This window comes from Coccidioides posadasii, chromosome 3 (assembly GCF_018416015.2).
Source record: "Coccidioides posadasii str. Silveira chromosome 3, complete sequence".
Classification (NCBI taxonomy): Eukaryota; Fungi; Ascomycota; class Eurotiomycetes; order Onygenales; family Onygenaceae; genus Coccidioides; species Coccidioides posadasii.
In genome coordinates, this window is record NC_089409.1 from 5,629,307 (window position 1) to 5,645,221 (window position 15,915).

The window sequence follows — 15,915 nt, forward strand, 5'->3', positions numbered from 1 at the left end:
GGCTAGAAATGTATTGTACATAGCATATAGACATCAGGTTCCAGAAAATCCAATACCGGGATTTAACAGCTCAGTGCGCGGCCACCCCTTTGGACAAGTTGGCACTTCCTCGTACCAACGCATTGCAGTTTATCAAGCTGTTTTAGCTGATGGTAAATCAATGGCTGAAGGAAAGTTCACCCTCAGAGCCAGAGCACTAAGATGGCGTGGTGACCGGAATAATCCGCGGGACTGGGAAGAATTCTCTTCACCACCTTTCAGCATTGAGCTGTATGACTGAGTGCTGCAGCATTTGGTGTCCAGAATTTTGCGGGTTCCCTGAGATGACTGATCTTTCCCGCCAGATCTCGAGGATTTGGCCCAAGGTTTCAAGGAAAGCTCTTCTGTGCTGTTCATTAAAGGATAGTGTTAGTTATCTCAATTGGAAACAATATGGGCACACGTTAAGCTTCTAAGCGGAATTCTGAGGTACATGGAAATATATGTTGTAATAGGCACTTTGATCACGCGGTTCATCAAGATGTTGCGACTAAAAAGCTCCAGCGATAAGAATAGTCCTCTGAAACCTCAAAACATATCCACTGTTGTAAGCAAAACCCACCATTTTAATGAAGGTAGTCTGGATGAGAGAGCCGTTGAAATGTGTCGAGATGCTAGTCTCCAGCTTCTCAGCCTTGATCTTTCTTGATCCAATACATAGCTTTCCCTCTCATCTGATCCGTAAGCTCTTAAGAAGGAGAGGGTATGTTATAGCCTGAGAGGAGTGGTGAGCTGCGCAGACTGAGGTTGAATGAAGGTTGCTGCCAAGCTTTGCGCCTTTCCTCTCTTGGTGATGGTTTGGATTCGCTGCGCGAACGTGTTTGGGAAGCTCATTGCTTCAGTATTTTAAGTGATGCTTTGTTTGGCAAAAATCTAGGAAGTCAGCTTGATACTTCCCAGTCTATTTACTTCCCTATCATTTGGTTGTGCTTTCATTTGTATGTTCTAAGTTGATATTCCCTTGTTCTGGATTCGAAGCCATTTTGCTTGAGCTCAAAATTCAATTGAGTCATATGAGCAAAAGATCGTCAAGACTCCCACCAGAAAAATAGGCACAGTTAGGAGGGCGAGAAGATAGCCAGGATGGCGGCGCCAGCGATATTACCCATGACTCCGAGCTTATCTAGTTATATTCAATCCTTGAAACAAAGCTCAGTCGAGGCATCCACAGAAAATTTAATAACGTTCGTTAATCTAGCCAACTGCGCCTTATCGTACTAATAGGAATCGCAGGCTCTTAAAAAGACGCCACATCCGACAGCCGCACTCATGTGCGCTTGCGACCGCGCATCTCCTTTTGAGGGCTATGCACACCAATAAATCAAATGACCCGGCGACGTTAATCGACCATGTCAAGCGAATTGGTAGACGATTGGTGTCCGCGCAGCCCAGACAACTGATCGTTGGCAACATTGTCCGCCGTGTATTGGGTATGATGAGAGATGAAGCTGAGAGCTGGAAACGAGACTGCGGAATGATGAGCGACGCCGGATCAGACGATACGCGCCCTCATACCCCTCCTCACGGTGGTTTTCACAACCTCGCGCGTCTGCCAACACACCCCGGCGGCGCACTCGAGAAGCTATCGCACCTCGATTCTCTAGAAAGGCCGTCCTTCACAGGTCACGTTACGGCAGCACCCGCTCTTCCAGGAACGTCAATGTTTAATTTGCTTTCATACCCACCTGAGTCTACAGACCCCAATTCGCCTGTCAGCGTTTCCCGAGGAGAGCCAGATACTAGCGACGATAAGCCCCGAGATTACCGAGGTGAAGTGTTTGATGGTATAAAAGAGATACTCGAAGAGCTGAACCAGGCGAATGACCAGATTGCGGCCTATGCGCTCGATCACATCCATTCAAACGAAGTGATTCTCACCCACACAGCGTCAACCACGGTGCAAAAATTCCTCCTCAAAGCTGCAGCAAAACGAAAGTTCAGCGTTATTCAGGTAGAATCATACCCAAACAACCATGATGATACCCATGCGACAGTAACTGGTATCAGGAGTGGCGACGAAGAACGGTTGACGCCGGAAGCATTCCAGAAACCATTAATTGCCCAAGGAATCACCGTTATCTTGATACCCGATTCAGCGGTATTTGCGTTGATGTCACAGGTCAATAAAGTCATTCTTGGGACCGATTGTGTCCTTGCAAATGGTGGCTTGGTTGCTGCCGCAGGCACAAGGCTCATTGCTAATGCTGCGAAAGCGCACAAGACCCCAGTAGTTGTTGTGAGCGGTGTATACAAACTGAGCCCTGTATACCCATTCGACCAGCAGTCTTTGGTTGAATATGGAGATCCAAGTGCGGTGCTTCCCTATGAAGATGGAGAGCTGGTGGACAACATTGATGTGGTGAATCCATTGTCTGACTACGTGCCCGCCGAGCTGATCGACCTTTATATCACAAATATGTATGTTTTCATTTCCTTGGCTGGTCTTATTTGGCAGATCACAGCTAATGAATGTATTGTTCTAGTGGGGGTCATGCACCGTCATATCTATACCGCATTGTGGCAGATCACTATCGCAATGAAGATGTCAAATTGTGACACGAACATGAGTCTTGAACTTGGAATCATGATGCAATGACGTTTATAATTTTATGAACATTATCATAGAGAAAATGGGAATAGGCTATTTCTTTACCGGTATTTCCATGGGTGCTACTTGCTCCCCAAGACCAACATGAACCCAGTCGGGTTAAGAGGTAGCATTTCAACACCGTAGACCAGTTTGCATGATTTGGCCCACCACAACCGCCCACTCTATCGTAGTAGGAGTAGCAGCGAAAATATCCCATGCTGTTTCGGCCGGTAAAAGCCGTGTCCCCCTTGCCATCCCATCACACAGCACTCCCCAATCCCGGGACTCCCTAAGATCATCTAAGATCTTGGCTTCTCCTTCTTCTCCTTCCAGAGAGCGCTAAGACCGACACCGGAGACCTTGACGACCTTGAATCGAACACCGGGAATATCACCCTTGGCCTTGCCCTTGCGACCGAAACCGGCGAGGAGGACTTCGTCGTTCTCATCGACAAAGTTCAAGCAACCGTCGTTGGGAACTAGTTGACCACAATGCATCAGCACCCGCCATCCGTTTATCTATAGTTTCCCCGCGAAAGTATTAAACCCACCGAAAGCAGTGACCTTCTTTCCGTTCTTGATCAATTGCACCTTGACACACTTTCGGATAGCGGAGTTGGGCTGCTTAGCTTCGACACCGACTTTCTCGAGCACGATGCCCTTAGCGTGAGAGGAACCACCGAAGGGAGATGACTTGAAGGCAGTTCCGAGGAGGCGCTTCTTGTAGGTAAGATCGGCCCATTGATTATCGCGGCGATGGTTGCGGAGCTTACGGGCGGCGTTCAGGCCGCGCGGCTTTCCTTTACCCATATTGAATAATGTCTGAAGGTAGTTTTGCTATCGATTTGGGATCCCTCGAGTTAGTCTCTGGTGCCGAAAATCGAAAAGGCTTCTTTTGGCTGAACAGGAGGCTGGAAAGGCTGGAAAGTACATGCAGCAGGGGCGATAGGAAATTCTCGATATACGTACCGAAAAATGTTATCGCAAAAATACAACGGTTCAGGGAGCCCGGTTGATTTGTCGATGGTGGAGGTCGCTGTCGTCGATTTTTCCAAACTCAACTGTGGATGTGTCGCTCGCCTCGCCCTAACGCTAAGCGAGTTTGGGATAGCTATCGGTAATATATTTATCCGGCAACCGCGTCCGTGAGGTCCTCCCAGCCGCTCATCATTCAAGACAGCACGAGAGAGAGCAACAAACTGCTATTTGACGAGTCCCTCCGTGAATTCTAGGCTAGTGGTGTGAACTTTTACAACTACACAAGTTCTTGATATAATGTCGCAACCCAGGACAAAATCCGCCCAGCGTCTTCCCCGTCCAGCCCTCTTCCAAGGACCTCCCTCGCGCAACGCGTCTAACTTGTCGCTACCTCCAGGACTCCTCAACCTCTCTCAGGAACCTGGAAGTGCATCATCTTCCGTAAAAGGGTCGCAAGCTTCCGTGAGGCATGGCTCCTCTAAAGGGTTCCTCGGTGCTAGCACGGAGCTAGGCTCGCCCTTCCTCCGCCCTTTTCAATCTCGGGCCCAAGCGCAATCAGATGATGGAGATGCCGTGTGGGAAGAGATGCAGAGTACCCTTGCAGAAGTTGAGCTGAGTGCTGCTAGTGGAGATCATGCCTTTGGTGCGGAACATGCAATGGCCCTCGAAGAACTCCGTGTTAAGCAGCTGGCGCTGGCGCAGGCATGGGCGAGAAGTGAGACGGACGAGATTGCCGATAGTTCTGCTAGTGAGTCTGGTCTAGGTGGCCAAAAGGGAGCGGAGTCTATACGGCGCGCATCAACGGCAACCGATGACCATGCACCCGATAAAGTGCTGGATGCGAAGACAGAAAAAGACATCTTACTTGCAAGAAAGAGGAGAGAAGCCAACGACCGGTATTTTGAACGGGTTAATAGCAGCGTTCTAGATGTCGTAGCGAAACTTGATGAAGTTGCCAATGCCATGCGAGCCGTGGAGCGGGAGAGTAAAGAAATTTGGAGCGAGAGCGAAAGCATGGACTCTGCCGCATCAAATGGCTGAGGAAATTTATGCAAAGGAGCCTTAATTTTTCATTGAATTAGGTTCGCTGAGGTACCGAGTTGTCGTTGGTATGGTCCTTTAACTATACCAAAATTCAAGCTTCTGTCCTATGGCTGTTGTAGGGCATGTTGTTGGTGCTTCTGTTCTCTACTGAATAGCCTGCCGGCGCGGATCCTAGGGAGCGCGGTTGCATGCCGTGGGCTGAGTTCAGGGCCTCCCATCAATGTCAAGCCGCCAGGGTTAAGGTCAGACCAACGGCTGAATTGATACTAGGACATTGGAAGTCATACATTTAACATTGCAATAAATCCATGCACTCAAACATTGTGATACAATATATTGCAGAAAGGGGTATCAAACGCCTTTTTTTTTTAAAAAAAAAAAAAAAAAAAAAAAAAAAAAGATAGAACAGGCAATGACTGAAACTTTATCTGTCCTTCGTCAAGCGCCTTGCTGTCTCCCAGCCTTTTTGAACTTTTTCCTGTACATCCTCCCACTTTAACTCCTGCGCCCTCCTAACTAATAGCCTGACTTCCTGATTCCATTTTTCTTTGCCCAATTCCATGATTCCCGGTCTCTGTCGGGGAAGATATCCTCGACGAGCCATTACATCAGCGGCAGCATTGCCAATGAGCCCATTTCTGGCTGTTGCTGGGAGCGAGAGAGTATTAAGAAGATCGATTTGTTCGCGTAGAAGGACATGTTGATGATGCCGGTTCGCAAGATGCAGGTGTACGGTTATATAGAGGATCGAGGCAGTGAGGGCGAATCCTCCAAACTAGCAGCGGTTTAAGAAACTGGTAAGATCGTGACGTCGTTGTGGACGAGGAGAAGGAATGGACGTACAAAGCCGGTGAAAAAACCCATTCTAGTGTGTAGTTGGTCTGCCGAGAGAAGTAAGCTCTTTAATTGTGCATTTCACAAGGGGCACACGCGGTTGAGATGCGTTCGATGTTCGCCATTCTGTTGATGGAAGCGGTGCTGTGGGCGGGCGAGAAGCTCTGGTTGCCAATTCTCGGCTCCGATTGGTGGGCGGATCTTCGTCGTCCGCCGCAGAACGTTATCGATTCTCACTCCCAATGCACGACCCTCCGACAACACCAGAGCTGTATTTCATCCCACGCCAGCTCTCGTGTGTGAAGGTCCATTGCTTCCAGTCTACCTGAAAACTCTCCACACGTCCCTAGTCCCCCGCTTGACATTCGTCCGAAAGAGGTCTACAATTCTTGCCTGAATTTTCTAACCCATCTTCAGTGCTTCACCATGGCCGGCGGCGCAATGAAATATCGACATCTAGGTCGAAAGTCCTCGCACAGACAAGCTCTCCTCCGAAATTTAGTTACATCGCTTTTTACTCATGAATCAATCACAACGACATGGCCCAAAGCCAAAGAAGCACAGCGACTAGCAGAGAAGCTCATAACCTTGGGGAAGAAGAATACGGAAGCCAGCAAGAAAAGGGCCTTGTCGATCTTTTATGTATGCTTTGCCTCACTCCCGGAAAACCGTTTTGCAAGAATCTTTCTTGGACCCCATACGTTGAGATAGGTGCCCTTAGAGTATCGTTACTGACTGTCCGTCAATTAGACACCCCACGCTCTCCTCCCCAAGCTCTTCGGCACCCTTCGCGAGCGCTATCTCACCCGCCCGGGCGGGTACACCCGCGTGCTGCGCGTCGAGCCCCGAAAGCCCGATCAAGCACCCTCGGCTATTCTTGAGCTTGTCGACGGACCACGGGATATGCGTTTCGCCATGACCGCTAAAGCTCTTGCCCGGCGCAGAACAGAGGGCAAGGAGGTTAACGAGATTACGGCGAGGAATGTTAAGAAGGTTACTCGCTTCAGGAAAGACGGGGTGGAGGCACTAGAAGAAGAAGTCAAAAGGGCTGAGGCAGACTTGCTGAAGCGTGGTGTATGAATGAATGGGGGGAATTTGTCTTCTTTTTGACCAAGATTTTCGCACTGATGGCGTTTTAGAGTGATGCCTCTTTTTCTGTATATTATATATCTAGCTGAAATTATGTTGAACACAGAGTAATACCTTGCATGGTGGATGATTTGCTTAGATATTTGCATCTGGGGCTCTATATTATCCCCAAGTTCTATGCTTTGGTTATGATCATTGACATTGACATTGTCATTGGGAACTATAGTCTTATGAAGGAATGTGGCCCTTTGATCCCAATCGAAAGATATGTTTGTGCTTGTGGTAATCTGAAGACTTTTAAAAAGTTAATAGCAAACGACAAACTCAACGAGGAGTAGGATGTCATGGGGGTGCAATATAGGGTATATGTAGATGAAGAAATGGACATGGCAAAGGTCTAAGAAAAGACTCGAGTTTTTCATGCAGCTACTCTATATCAATCATATCCCCCATTTTTACCCCACAATTTCATTTGAGAACTCCATGGTTTGCAAAAGCAATCCTTTCTCAAGGAGGAAATCATAAACCAGGAACCATGAGACGCCGACCTGTGAACATTATGTGTTGACATGTGTAACGTTACCCATAACCAGAAGATGCCCTGATGCGCCTAGTGTGGTTGTTAGATAAACGGATGTCCTAGATTAGATAACCGGGATGTTGACATACCGAAGCATGCAAGGAAACTGCTACAACACTGTAGCCTAAGCTCCATGAGACCGAGAATTCTGAGGCGCAGCCCCACCTACCACCAAAGGACCGGACTTTGATGCGGCTGGCTTTGAAAGAGTCGATGTATTATTTGTATAGGCTTGCGAAGGAACGGTTGATGTCCGAGGCATTCGATCAAAATCATAAGGCACCTCAGAAGGTGGGGGCTTTGGTGGAAGATGCGAAGGCGTACCCCATTTTGCAATCGAATTTTGGTTATCGGCCGGTCTACCTTGGCCCGATGATTGAGGTAGCGGAGATTTGGCATTAGGCTGAGGTCCCGGACCTTTTGGTGGGAATCGGTTCATATTCTCCTGAGGCGCTATCCATTGTTGGCTGATGGTTGGGTAGGTACTGGAAGCTTGGGAGGGTGTAACATTGTCTGAGTATTTGTGTCGAGGGATTCCAGCACCGGGCGCAAATGATCTGCTTTGGGGATTAAACGTTGATCGTATGAAACTCCCTGGCAAGGGGTTCGGAGTGCCATTGTTCGCGGGTGTCTGTGAATATGCTTGATTTGGAGACTGACCATACGGATAAGTCATTGGGGTTTGATTAATTGAATTAGGTGGAACGTTGGGCCAGTGTACAGCTGGGGAATTCCTTTGCCCTGTTGGTGACGAATAGCCAGGTTGGTATGTAGATTGGTTCCACGAAGGAGGAGACTGCGGATACTGGATGCCAGTTGGCAGGGCATAAGAGCTCATTGCCGGGGATGATCTCGTAGACGACTGCTGTGACATCATCGGGAGCTGATTGCCCTGTTGGAAATTTGCATACTGGGCGGCTGGCATATGTCCATTTTGCCAATTGCCTTGCGTTGCCATACCAACGGGATACTGTGGAAAAACGCCAGGATTGGCATGAGGCGGATATATGGATGTGGTCTGATTACTTTGGGCGAAATTCAACCCCGCGGCTGGCGGCTGTCCCAACATGTAGCTGCTTTGCGGGACAAAGGAAGCATCGTGCACAATTCCCCCAAAAGGTATCTGCGTGGATGAATACTGCACACCACCATAGTAGGTACTAAACTGCGATCTCGCCTCAAAGCCATCATCGTGAGGTGTTCTTTGTCTATGCTTCTTGCGACCGACCCTGGAGTTAGACCTGGAGACATTTGAGCTATGCTCGCCACTATTGGGGCTGTCTGATGGTTTGGATTCCGGAAAATCCCTGAATATTCGTTCGCGAGCCTCTTGATACTTTGCTTCGCGTTCCTCTCGTGTCAATGTTTGGCGCTCTTTTGCTGGAGTAGCGGCTATGGACGATTCCGTTCCATCTTCGCCAGAACCTTCTGCCCCTGCTTCCGAAGTAGCTTTCGATGGGGCTGATGAGCTAGGCGCAGTGCTACCTCCCGCGGATATTGACGTCCCAGGTTGACCAACGCGGCGCATGATTTTCATCGCTGGAACAGCTGGAGGTGGAGTTCTCATAGCATCGGCAGCATAGAGTGCCGATAAGGGGGTAGGACTAACACTATTAGCCTCAAGATAGCAAACTTATACTAAAATAGGATCAACTCACAGCCTGCACCACGGCGTCCGGTGAAGACGAACCGACGTCACATTGTTATCCACAAAATGAGTTAGGTGGTAATAATCACCCAATTTATGGGCTAGCAAGCGACCGAAAGCGTTACAAGGAGGGAGCTCTAATGATTGCTCGCTGCAAAGGTCATCAGCTTCGCTTATAACACCAGGTTGTAGGGCCAAACTAACCTAGGGTTCTTGATGAAGGCGATAATTTTCTCTTCAAGCTGTAGTATAAGTAATCTATCTTTCGGTGAGCGCATTGCCTCAAGCAATTTCTCGTCCGGTTCGTTGGGGAAACCATGAAGGCTTCGCTCATTCGGAGGGTTTGTGGCTGAATCCCCATGAAAGGTTTTTAATCCTTCGCTAAGTCGTGAAATATTAGTCGGTGCCATGCCGGAGAATCGCTGGGCCATGGCTAACTGATTAACACGGTTTAGACGAGCACTACCCTCTGAGCCAACTTGAGAATTAGGTGCGCCGGAAGCAGACCCAGAGAAATCATCCTCTTCTATCGCTTGAACGCTCGCACTATCGTCGGGCCGTAAGGACTCCTTCTCATCCATGGCGAAAGTTGTTACGGAAGCCATGCTCTTGGAGTCAAAACTCGTTGGTTTCGTAGAAGAGCTGGATAAGTGGGTTTGGTCATCATCAGATGTTCCTTCATTCTTTGATTGACCATCCTCTCCAGAAGCCTCTAAACCACCTGACACTTCTTTTTCGCTCGACAGATGGAGGAGTTCTACCCCTCTCGACAGATCGTCCATTTGCGGACTGGGGATATCACCAGATGGTAAAGGTTGCTGATCGGAAGGATCAGCCACGGGAGCGGTCCCCATTGGCATGGTGGAAATGGCTTTGGCAGACTTGGTATTCGGATGAGAGGCCAAAATGCGTTGGTCAAGGGGCGGGCTCATCATTGCAACCTAGCAAGGAGAATCTTAGCGAGGAAGATCAACATCAAGGAAGAGGTTTATAAGCAAAACAAACCTTTGCAAATGATAATTGGCTAGTAAATTGAGCTGTGTTTGAAGCCATGGCAAGGCTTAAAAAAGGATAATGAACCCCAGTAGATATGAAAGACCAGTATCGCCCTGGCAGAACCGCTCACAGACGCAACAAATGATCATACAGCAGAAACAGGGTCAATAGGACAAGCCACCACACAGAAACCCAGAAAAACAGACGACATATCTTTGGACATGGATATCCGCCATGGAAAAGAGTTAACAGGGTAAGGTGAGGAGATGATTGCTGAATCACTGGCCAGTCCCAAGGGCTGCAAGAAAGAATTCTTTGAGGCTGAAAAAGATTGTGCAAACTGGTAGAGTGCCTTGTGAGCATCAAACCATACTGTGCACAACCAGAAATGATGTCTTCTGCGGCAGCAGTAAAGAGGAGTGATGCTGTCAAGGCGCAAATCTAGGCCGTTGAAGCGTGGGCAGCGGAAAGGAGGAAGTGCACAAAGTCGATAAAAGGTTGGGCGCAGGTGGCTTGGCGGCTGCAGCTGTGGGGAGGTGGTGATTATGTCATCGGTGAAAGCTTAGTCATCGACCCTGCTTTGGGGCTGCCGAACGGGCTGGAAGAAAACAGAGGCGGCTGCGGTAGGTAGCTGGTATAAGGACTGAGCTGCGCTTCCTGTCACTTTTCAAGGCTGCACAGTTGGCAGGTAAAGCAAGGCATAACTAGAAGAAGAAATATCACCGCGGAGACATCTGCGCAGTCTGTCTACCGTGCTTTGTTCCGCTCCGCTCCACACTTTTGCGACAGGATTCAGAACCGACAAGCAAGAGCAACACTGTTTTGAACCAAGCAGTGGGATGAACCGATATCGCAATATTCCAGGGCTCCGGGGTCCGTCGAAAGCGACTCCGAATACCCTCTGTCAAAAATGCTTGAAAAGAGATATGTCTCCACTCCTCATATTCCAGACTTTATTGGTGCTGACTGTTACAAACGTCACTACAGCTACGAATGCAATGTGACTCCACAAGAACGTCCATATACGTCGCGCCCATCGAGAACCCAGCAATTAGCGAACCCGAAGCTGCTACAGCCACTATCAACGGAAATCCCAACAGAAGCCTCGACTTTGTATGTGTGGCTACCTCAAATATTAATGTCCATACAAGTCTAACAAGCGACATTTCTAGAAAAGGACCACCAAGCAGTCTCCTTAACCGAAAGGACGGGGAGATACACCCTAGCAAAAGAAATTCAAGTAGGGATGTCACGCGGTCTAGCACGAGAAGGCCGAAATCGCGGTCCCCTTCAGTCTCTTCGAGTAGATCTTCGAGTTCAGTTTCCACCATATCCACCAACCGCTCGCGGTCCTCCCCTCCGAAGAGACGGCACGACTTGTCCCCATCACCCTTCCGGACGGATGAGCGTAAAAGAAAAGCAAGAAGTTCATCAAGTGAATCATATTTTTCGTCCGATTCAGATGCGGAAACGCATTCGCGCTCGCGTGAAACCGACCGCCGTATTCGACGCAAGTGGAAGTCGCAAAGCCCTAGCGAACGGGGAAGACGGTGCGATCCAAGGAGGAGAAGGAGTTGGAGAGGTAGATCTGATAGTCGAAGCATGGATAGGAGCAGGATTGCGAGAGAGAGGCGCTCGGTAACACCCTCAGCGAACCAAAACGGACCGTCAACGTGGAATGAACCAAGCCCTGTTCAGGGGTATAGAAAACCTTCTCCAGGTTCAAGTCCTAGCAGATCCAGGATCAGGCGTCGCATGCGCTCTCCCGCGAAGGACAGACGGGGAGATGATGACACTATGAGACGTGAGGCACCTCAACCCGAAAGGCGAAGCTTGAGCCCGTACAGTAAGCGGCTGGCCTTGACGCAAGCCATGAATATGAGGACGTGAAAATTATGTTCCACCGCAAGTGAACGTTCTTTGTTTCTCACTTTGCATGCTGGCTTCTCTTTTTCCCTTTTTCCTTTTTTCTCTTTCCACTTGCCGCATGCGTTGTCGTCTGCATTTTGATCATTATTTCGGCGCCAAGGAGGATCACGCTTATAACGTTAACAACCGGCAATGTACCATATATCCTTTTAGAAACTATGACATCTTGATATCTCGAGTAGCCTTGGCTCCGATGCTCCATCCCATTGCAGCCGGTAAAAGCTCGTATAAGCAGAGGACGTCAAAAAGATCCGCCATGTCGTTTGTGGCGGTGAAGTTCTAGCTCAAGTCCTCTTCTGCTCGCTCCCTTCTCTCTTTCTCTTCTTCCCGCTCGCGTGCATGCATTCCCTCCAGCAAGGCTTCGCCTTCGATGCCTATTTCTTCTCCATCCATGTCGCCGGCCTTAGTCTTCTGTTTAGCGTTTCTTTGCGCATTCTGTATCCGTTCTCTGACAAGACGTGCTATCGCGTTCTCCGTCCTCACATTGAGAATCTTCAACTTTGCGTCAAGATCCCTCTTCAAATCCCAATTCGGCTTTTTGGGTTGTAGTTTGAACAAATCGATAGGTTTATCCACCTCCTCATCCTCTTTGGCAGCCTCTGCGGTGGATATCGCGATCTTCGCTGCCTGTTCCTCCAAGGTGACTTGCCCCTCCGTAGGCGCGTTCTCGAAGCCAAGTTTGGGACCTCGTGTTGCTGGGTCATAGTTTCTTCCAGAAAGGTATCGTGAGGTTATGCTGACGGACTTGTCCTCCGAATGTTCCTCCTCCTTTGGACCGGATTCTTTCGCATCAGACTCTGGTTGTTTTCTTTTCAGTGCCGCAAGCCTTGCAAGCCGCGTTTTGCGGTCCACCGAGGCCGCATCGAGATTGGCATGTGTGGACGCCATACCCAAACGGTGAGAGATGTAAAATTTGAAAGTAGCAAAGAGAGCTGAAAGTTAGCAAGGCCTGTAGCTGGTTTGCTTCGTGGTCAAAAACTGCGGTGAGAGCAAGCTCCGTAGCCACACTCGCGAAGTAACCAGCCACAGAAATGCCAAGCCTTGGAGGAAAGCTGACTGGCCAACTTGCTGTCTCGCGCTCGCGTCAAAAAAATTGGCTGTACGGAGTAGTTAGTCGGACTGCTACGTCAAAGCTGTCCACCAGGATCCTAGATTACAAGATTGCTCTGTTTTCGAGAGTCCTTTCCGCAAAAGAATCCATTCGCATGGGCAATTTGTGTCACTCGATACCTCCATGAATGGCATTTCTGTCCGGATTCGCGGTTTGCGACCCCGACATTCCAATTGGCACCCCAAAGCCTTAAAAAGCGCCCAAATATCGGATAGACGTGTTCCTACTTCTCAGTCCTTTTCCTACAGTTCAGAATGCGTTGGTTTACCGGGAGCGAAAGCAGCAACGACACAGAATCCTGACTTCGAAGAGCGCGATGAAGAGAAATATCTTTTCCCGACCCATGACCAAAAACGAGGTTGTTCATCCATTGCCTCCCCTTCACCCTCCACGGGGGAGTTTTCTCCCTTAACCCAAAAGTCTCCTCCCTCTCGCCCGCAAGATGGGCCTTCTCTACCCAGGCATGTTGCGTTCTCGTCAGTGTCTCGGCGATTAAGGCAACGTCTTGGCCAATCCGCGCCCCAAGCTCTGCAGGAACCCCCGTCGAATCGGATCTCTAACATTACTCAAAAAAAGGATAATGGAACTGAGCTATACGAATCCGATTCGCACGTTTCCCTTCAGGACTCCCTTGGTGAAACCAAGACGAGTTTACTAGAAGGAATACAGAGAATGAAAAAGCGAGACGCGCGTCTTTGGCGTCCAGTTGACAGTCAGGGTGCGACATTACCAAAAATCCAACTGAAGCGCCGCCAGCTAGATGAATGTCTGGCAGAGGAAGCTGATGCTCTCCCTGGGTTTGCCTTTAATCCAAGAACTTATGGCGTTGAGTTTGAAGCAAGGTGGAATTCTCTCTACCCCTATACCATCGTCCGTCAAGACTGGAAGAGGAATTTTGATAATTGCTTCGCAAACAAGCATGCCGGCATGCCCAGTGTCGAGATTTGGAATCTACTTAGGGTGCAAAAATGGCCAGTCGTGGCAGACTGGGCTAAACATTTCAGCAGTGTGAGCAGCGGTAAGAGCTTCTGGTCCGAGTTGCCCTTGGCGACTAAGCGCCTGATGTGGCCGGATATCGCCTTTTGGCTCTTGTTGAACTCACCAGGCGATGTTCTGACGTTTTTGGAATCTACTGACCAATGGCCTTCTCCTTCTTTTTCCATGGTGTCTGAATGTTTTCTGTATCTCGACGCATTCTATTACAAGGACTTGACGTCCACTCCGGAAAATAAGCATCATTATCACAGCACAATGCATTCTCTTATCGGCCCGCATCGATGGCCAGTTATAAGCGCCTCCCAACGAGGCATACACGTGTACCTTAAGCATTGCGAACCAGACCAATTGAGGGAGACCTTTGAAAAGATCGCCCAGAGTGAAGTCTACGTGCCGCCTCAAACTCTGCTATATCTCATGGACCTTTTCTATGAATTTGCTGATGCGGAAAATTCCCTTCGGGCATTACGGCTAGTCCCTTCCCGACTTACTTCCCGGGATTCACTCCAGTCAGAGGAGATCGTGCGTCATTGCTGTAAGCTCCTTAGCTTAGACAGCACGTGTGATGAAAACGGAATTCGCAGTTTTCGACTTCTCCCCGAAGTGTTGGGTCTTGGTATAGAACCTCAACGCGCGATTTTAAATGTTGTTATTCAAAATGCTTTGAAAATGGACGATCCGGATATGGCCTGGGATATTCTAAATTACTCTAAAGTCTTGCCTGACTCTTATGCGGTTATGATGTTGCTTAATGATGCCACAACGCGCGGTGATGCCTTAAGAGTGGAAACATGCCGTCGCATGATAGCGTCGAATCCCGAGATAGCACGGGAGCCTCATATTATTAGCAAGGTTTTGCACGGGCTGTATGAGGCGGCTACGCCCGAGAATATACCCGAAGTTTTCAAAAAGATGATGCAGGTTTATTGCCAAGGGCATGATCCTCAGCCACTCAAAGACCTTGGCATAATCCAGGGAGAGCCAACTGTCCGGGACAACTGCTCCTCTCCGTCATCGCATGCCTTGGTTATCATGGTTGCTGCCTATCTCCAGCTACGCAATAGCTCAGCAATTACCCTTAAAGTCTATGACCGATTTTGCGAGCTTGTCCGGCATGGCCACAATCCTATTGGCAAATTAGCGGAGACTAGTCATGTCTACGATACGTTTCTGATGGCGCTTCGTCGAGATAGAGACATGGTCAGTCAGTCCATAACGATAGTTCGAAATATGTACGACCCCCTCCCAGAGACGACAATCCTTAGAGGAGAAAATAGACCGATTCAGCAAGCTCGTCCATCCATGGTGACTTGGAATATTCTGCTGGCTGGTGCAATGGCCCATGGGAGACTAGAAGTTGCCGATATAATTCGTGAGATGATGCAGGAATGTGGAGCGCAAATGGACGTCCCGGCGTGGAATGTGATGCTTCGAGGATATGCAGATTTGGGATTGGTTATGAAGTTTACCCAGGGGCTGAAAGAAATGCTGTTGGATAACTTGACTCCCAACAGATATACTATCAAGGCTCTTAAAGCGGTCCAGGATCAAGGGCGGCTTCGTGAAGGGCTAGAAAAAGCCGGCGTGGATCCGGAAACTCTGACATTAATTGATCAGCGTGAAGAAAAGCAGGACAGCAATTCCAATGGGCACATTCCAAGAGAGTCAAGTCAAAATTTGGTGAAAGATCTTGTTTTGGATGAACAAGCTCACTTGACTGAAGAGCTAAACGTCAACAGAGCTTACCCCACAGGGCATTACTCATGATATGTGTAATGAGCAAAATTTATGCATACCGTGGTAACTTTGCTATCGGTTTTCACACATGTTGGCCCTATATTTCCCCGAGGTCATCAATCTTCCATGTGCAAGGAACTTCCAAGCAGACCCTGCCACCCAAATTTCATGACTTGAGAGACATTGCAAAACCAAGTTGACGGAAAGCATGCTAAACAAACCGACGAAATATGGTATTTACAGCCAATCCTAATCATGAGAAACCCTTGCCTACATGTTCTCCTGCGCCTCTTGCATGCGGAGGGATTAAAAAAGAAAAAGAAAACGAAAGGTCCCAAATCCATG

General features: G+C 48.8%; 9 protein-coding genes across 9 annotated transcripts; 5 read left to right on the top strand and 4 right to left on the bottom strand.

The window, feature by feature from the left end:
• Positions 1–960: 960 nt before the first annotated feature.
• On the top strand, positions 961–2,595 carry GCD7 (GCD complex subunit gcd7; the record flags this gene model as incomplete). The annotated part of the gene is made up of 3 exons (XM_003070222.2): positions 961–1,223; positions 1,273–2,457; positions 2,523–2,595. Exons 1-3 carry the CDS (start codon positions 1,123–1,125, stop codon positions 2,593–2,595), a joined length of 1,359 nt encoding a protein of 452 aa, XP_003070268.2. The 5' UTR covers positions 961–1,122.
• Positions 2,596–2,928: 333 nt separating this feature from the next.
• Positions 2,929–3,692, bottom strand: RPS23 (40S ribosomal protein uS12; the record flags this gene model as incomplete). Its single annotated transcript, XM_003070223.2, has 3 exons — positions 3,598–3,692; positions 3,180–3,465; positions 2,929–3,107 (listed from the first exon to the last, which is right to left on the bottom strand). Exons 2-3 carry the CDS (start codon positions 3,436–3,438, stop codon positions 2,929–2,931), a joined length of 438 nt encoding a protein of 145 aa, XP_003070269.1. The 5' UTR covers positions 3,439–3,465; positions 3,598–3,692.
• D8B26_006792 (uncharacterized protein) lies at positions 3,652–4,706 on the top strand (the record flags this gene model as incomplete). Its single annotated transcript, XM_003070224.2, has 2 exons — positions 3,652–3,773; positions 3,918–4,706. 2 exons carry the CDS (start codon positions 3,652–3,654, stop codon positions 4,645–4,647), a joined length of 852 nt encoding a protein of 283 aa, XP_003070270.2. The 3' UTR covers positions 4,648–4,706.
• A 346-nt stretch (positions 4,707–5,052) lies between these two features.
• On the bottom strand, positions 5,053–5,514 carry D8B26_006793 (uncharacterized protein; the record flags this gene model as incomplete). Its single annotated transcript, XM_066125295.1, has 2 exons — positions 5,053–5,425; positions 5,494–5,514. The coding sequence occupies 2 exons, from the start codon at positions 5,512–5,514 to the stop codon at positions 5,075–5,077; spliced, it is 372 nt and encodes a 123-aa protein (XP_065981377.1). The 3' UTR covers positions 5,053–5,074.
• A 249-nt stretch (positions 5,515–5,763) lies between these two features.
• D8B26_006794 (mitochondrial 54S ribosomal protein bL17m) lies at positions 5,764–6,699 on the top strand. Its single transcript, XM_003070225.2, has 2 exons — positions 5,764–6,126; positions 6,235–6,699. The coding sequence occupies exons 1-2, from the start codon at positions 5,911–5,913 to the stop codon at positions 6,562–6,564; spliced, it is 546 nt and encodes a 181-aa protein (XP_003070271.1). The 5' UTR covers positions 5,764–5,910; the 3' UTR covers positions 6,565–6,699.
• A 147-nt stretch (positions 6,700–6,846) lies between these two features.
• Positions 6,847–10,245, bottom strand: D8B26_006795 (uncharacterized protein). The gene is made up of 5 exons (XM_003070226.2): positions 9,807–10,245; positions 9,006–9,742; positions 8,812–8,952; positions 7,243–8,757; positions 6,847–7,183 (listed from the first exon to the last, which is right to left on the bottom strand). The coding sequence occupies exons 1-4, from the start codon at positions 9,852–9,854 to the stop codon at positions 7,278–7,280; spliced, it is 2,406 nt and encodes an 801-aa protein (XP_003070272.1). The 5' UTR covers positions 9,855–10,245; the 3' UTR covers positions 6,847–7,183; positions 7,243–7,277.
• Positions 10,246–10,707: 462 nt separating this feature from the next.
• Positions 10,708–11,687, top strand: D8B26_006796 (uncharacterized protein; the record flags this gene model as incomplete). Its single annotated transcript, XM_066125296.1, has 2 exons — positions 10,708–10,910; positions 10,970–11,687. The coding sequence occupies 2 exons, from the start codon at positions 10,708–10,710 to the stop codon at positions 11,685–11,687; spliced, it is 921 nt and encodes a 306-aa protein (XP_065981378.1).
• A 318-nt stretch (positions 11,688–12,005) lies between these two features.
• Positions 12,006–12,614, bottom strand: D8B26_006797 (uncharacterized protein; the record flags this gene model as incomplete). Its single annotated transcript, XM_003070228.2, has 1 exon — positions 12,006–12,614. The coding sequence occupies one exon, from the start codon at positions 12,612–12,614 to the stop codon at positions 12,006–12,008; it is 609 nt and encodes a 202-aa protein (XP_003070274.2).
• Positions 12,615–12,901: 287 nt separating this feature from the next.
• Positions 12,902–15,600, top strand: D8B26_006798 (uncharacterized protein; the record flags this gene model as incomplete). Its single annotated transcript, XM_003070229.2, has 1 exon — positions 12,902–15,600. Exon 1 carries the CDS (start codon positions 12,961–12,963, stop codon positions 15,598–15,600), a length of 2,640 nt encoding a protein of 879 aa, XP_003070275.2. The 5' UTR covers positions 12,902–12,960.
• Between the last annotated feature and the right edge of the window lie 315 nt (positions 15,601–15,915).

Coding starts and splice junctions, on each gene's coding strand:
- D8B26_006794 (XM_003070225.2), top strand. CDS start 5,911: ATGGCCGGCGGCGCAATGAAATATCGACATCTAGGTCGAAAGTCCTCG. Junction 6,127..6,234: donor GGGCCTTGTCGATCTTTTAT/GTATGCTTTGCC, acceptor TCCGTCAATTAG/ACACCCCACGCTCTCCTCCC.
- D8B26_006795 (XM_003070226.2), bottom strand. CDS start 9,854: ATGGCTTCAAACACAGCTCAATTTACTAGCCAATTATCATTTGCAAAG. Junction 9,743..9,806: donor GCCAATTATCATTTGCAAAG/GTTTGTTTTGCT, acceptor TCTCCTTGCTAG/GTTGCAATGATGAGCCCGCC. Junction 8,758..8,811: donor CGGACGCCGTGGTGCAGGCT/GTGAGTTGATCC, acceptor TAATAGTGTTAG/TCCTACCCCCTTATCGGCAC.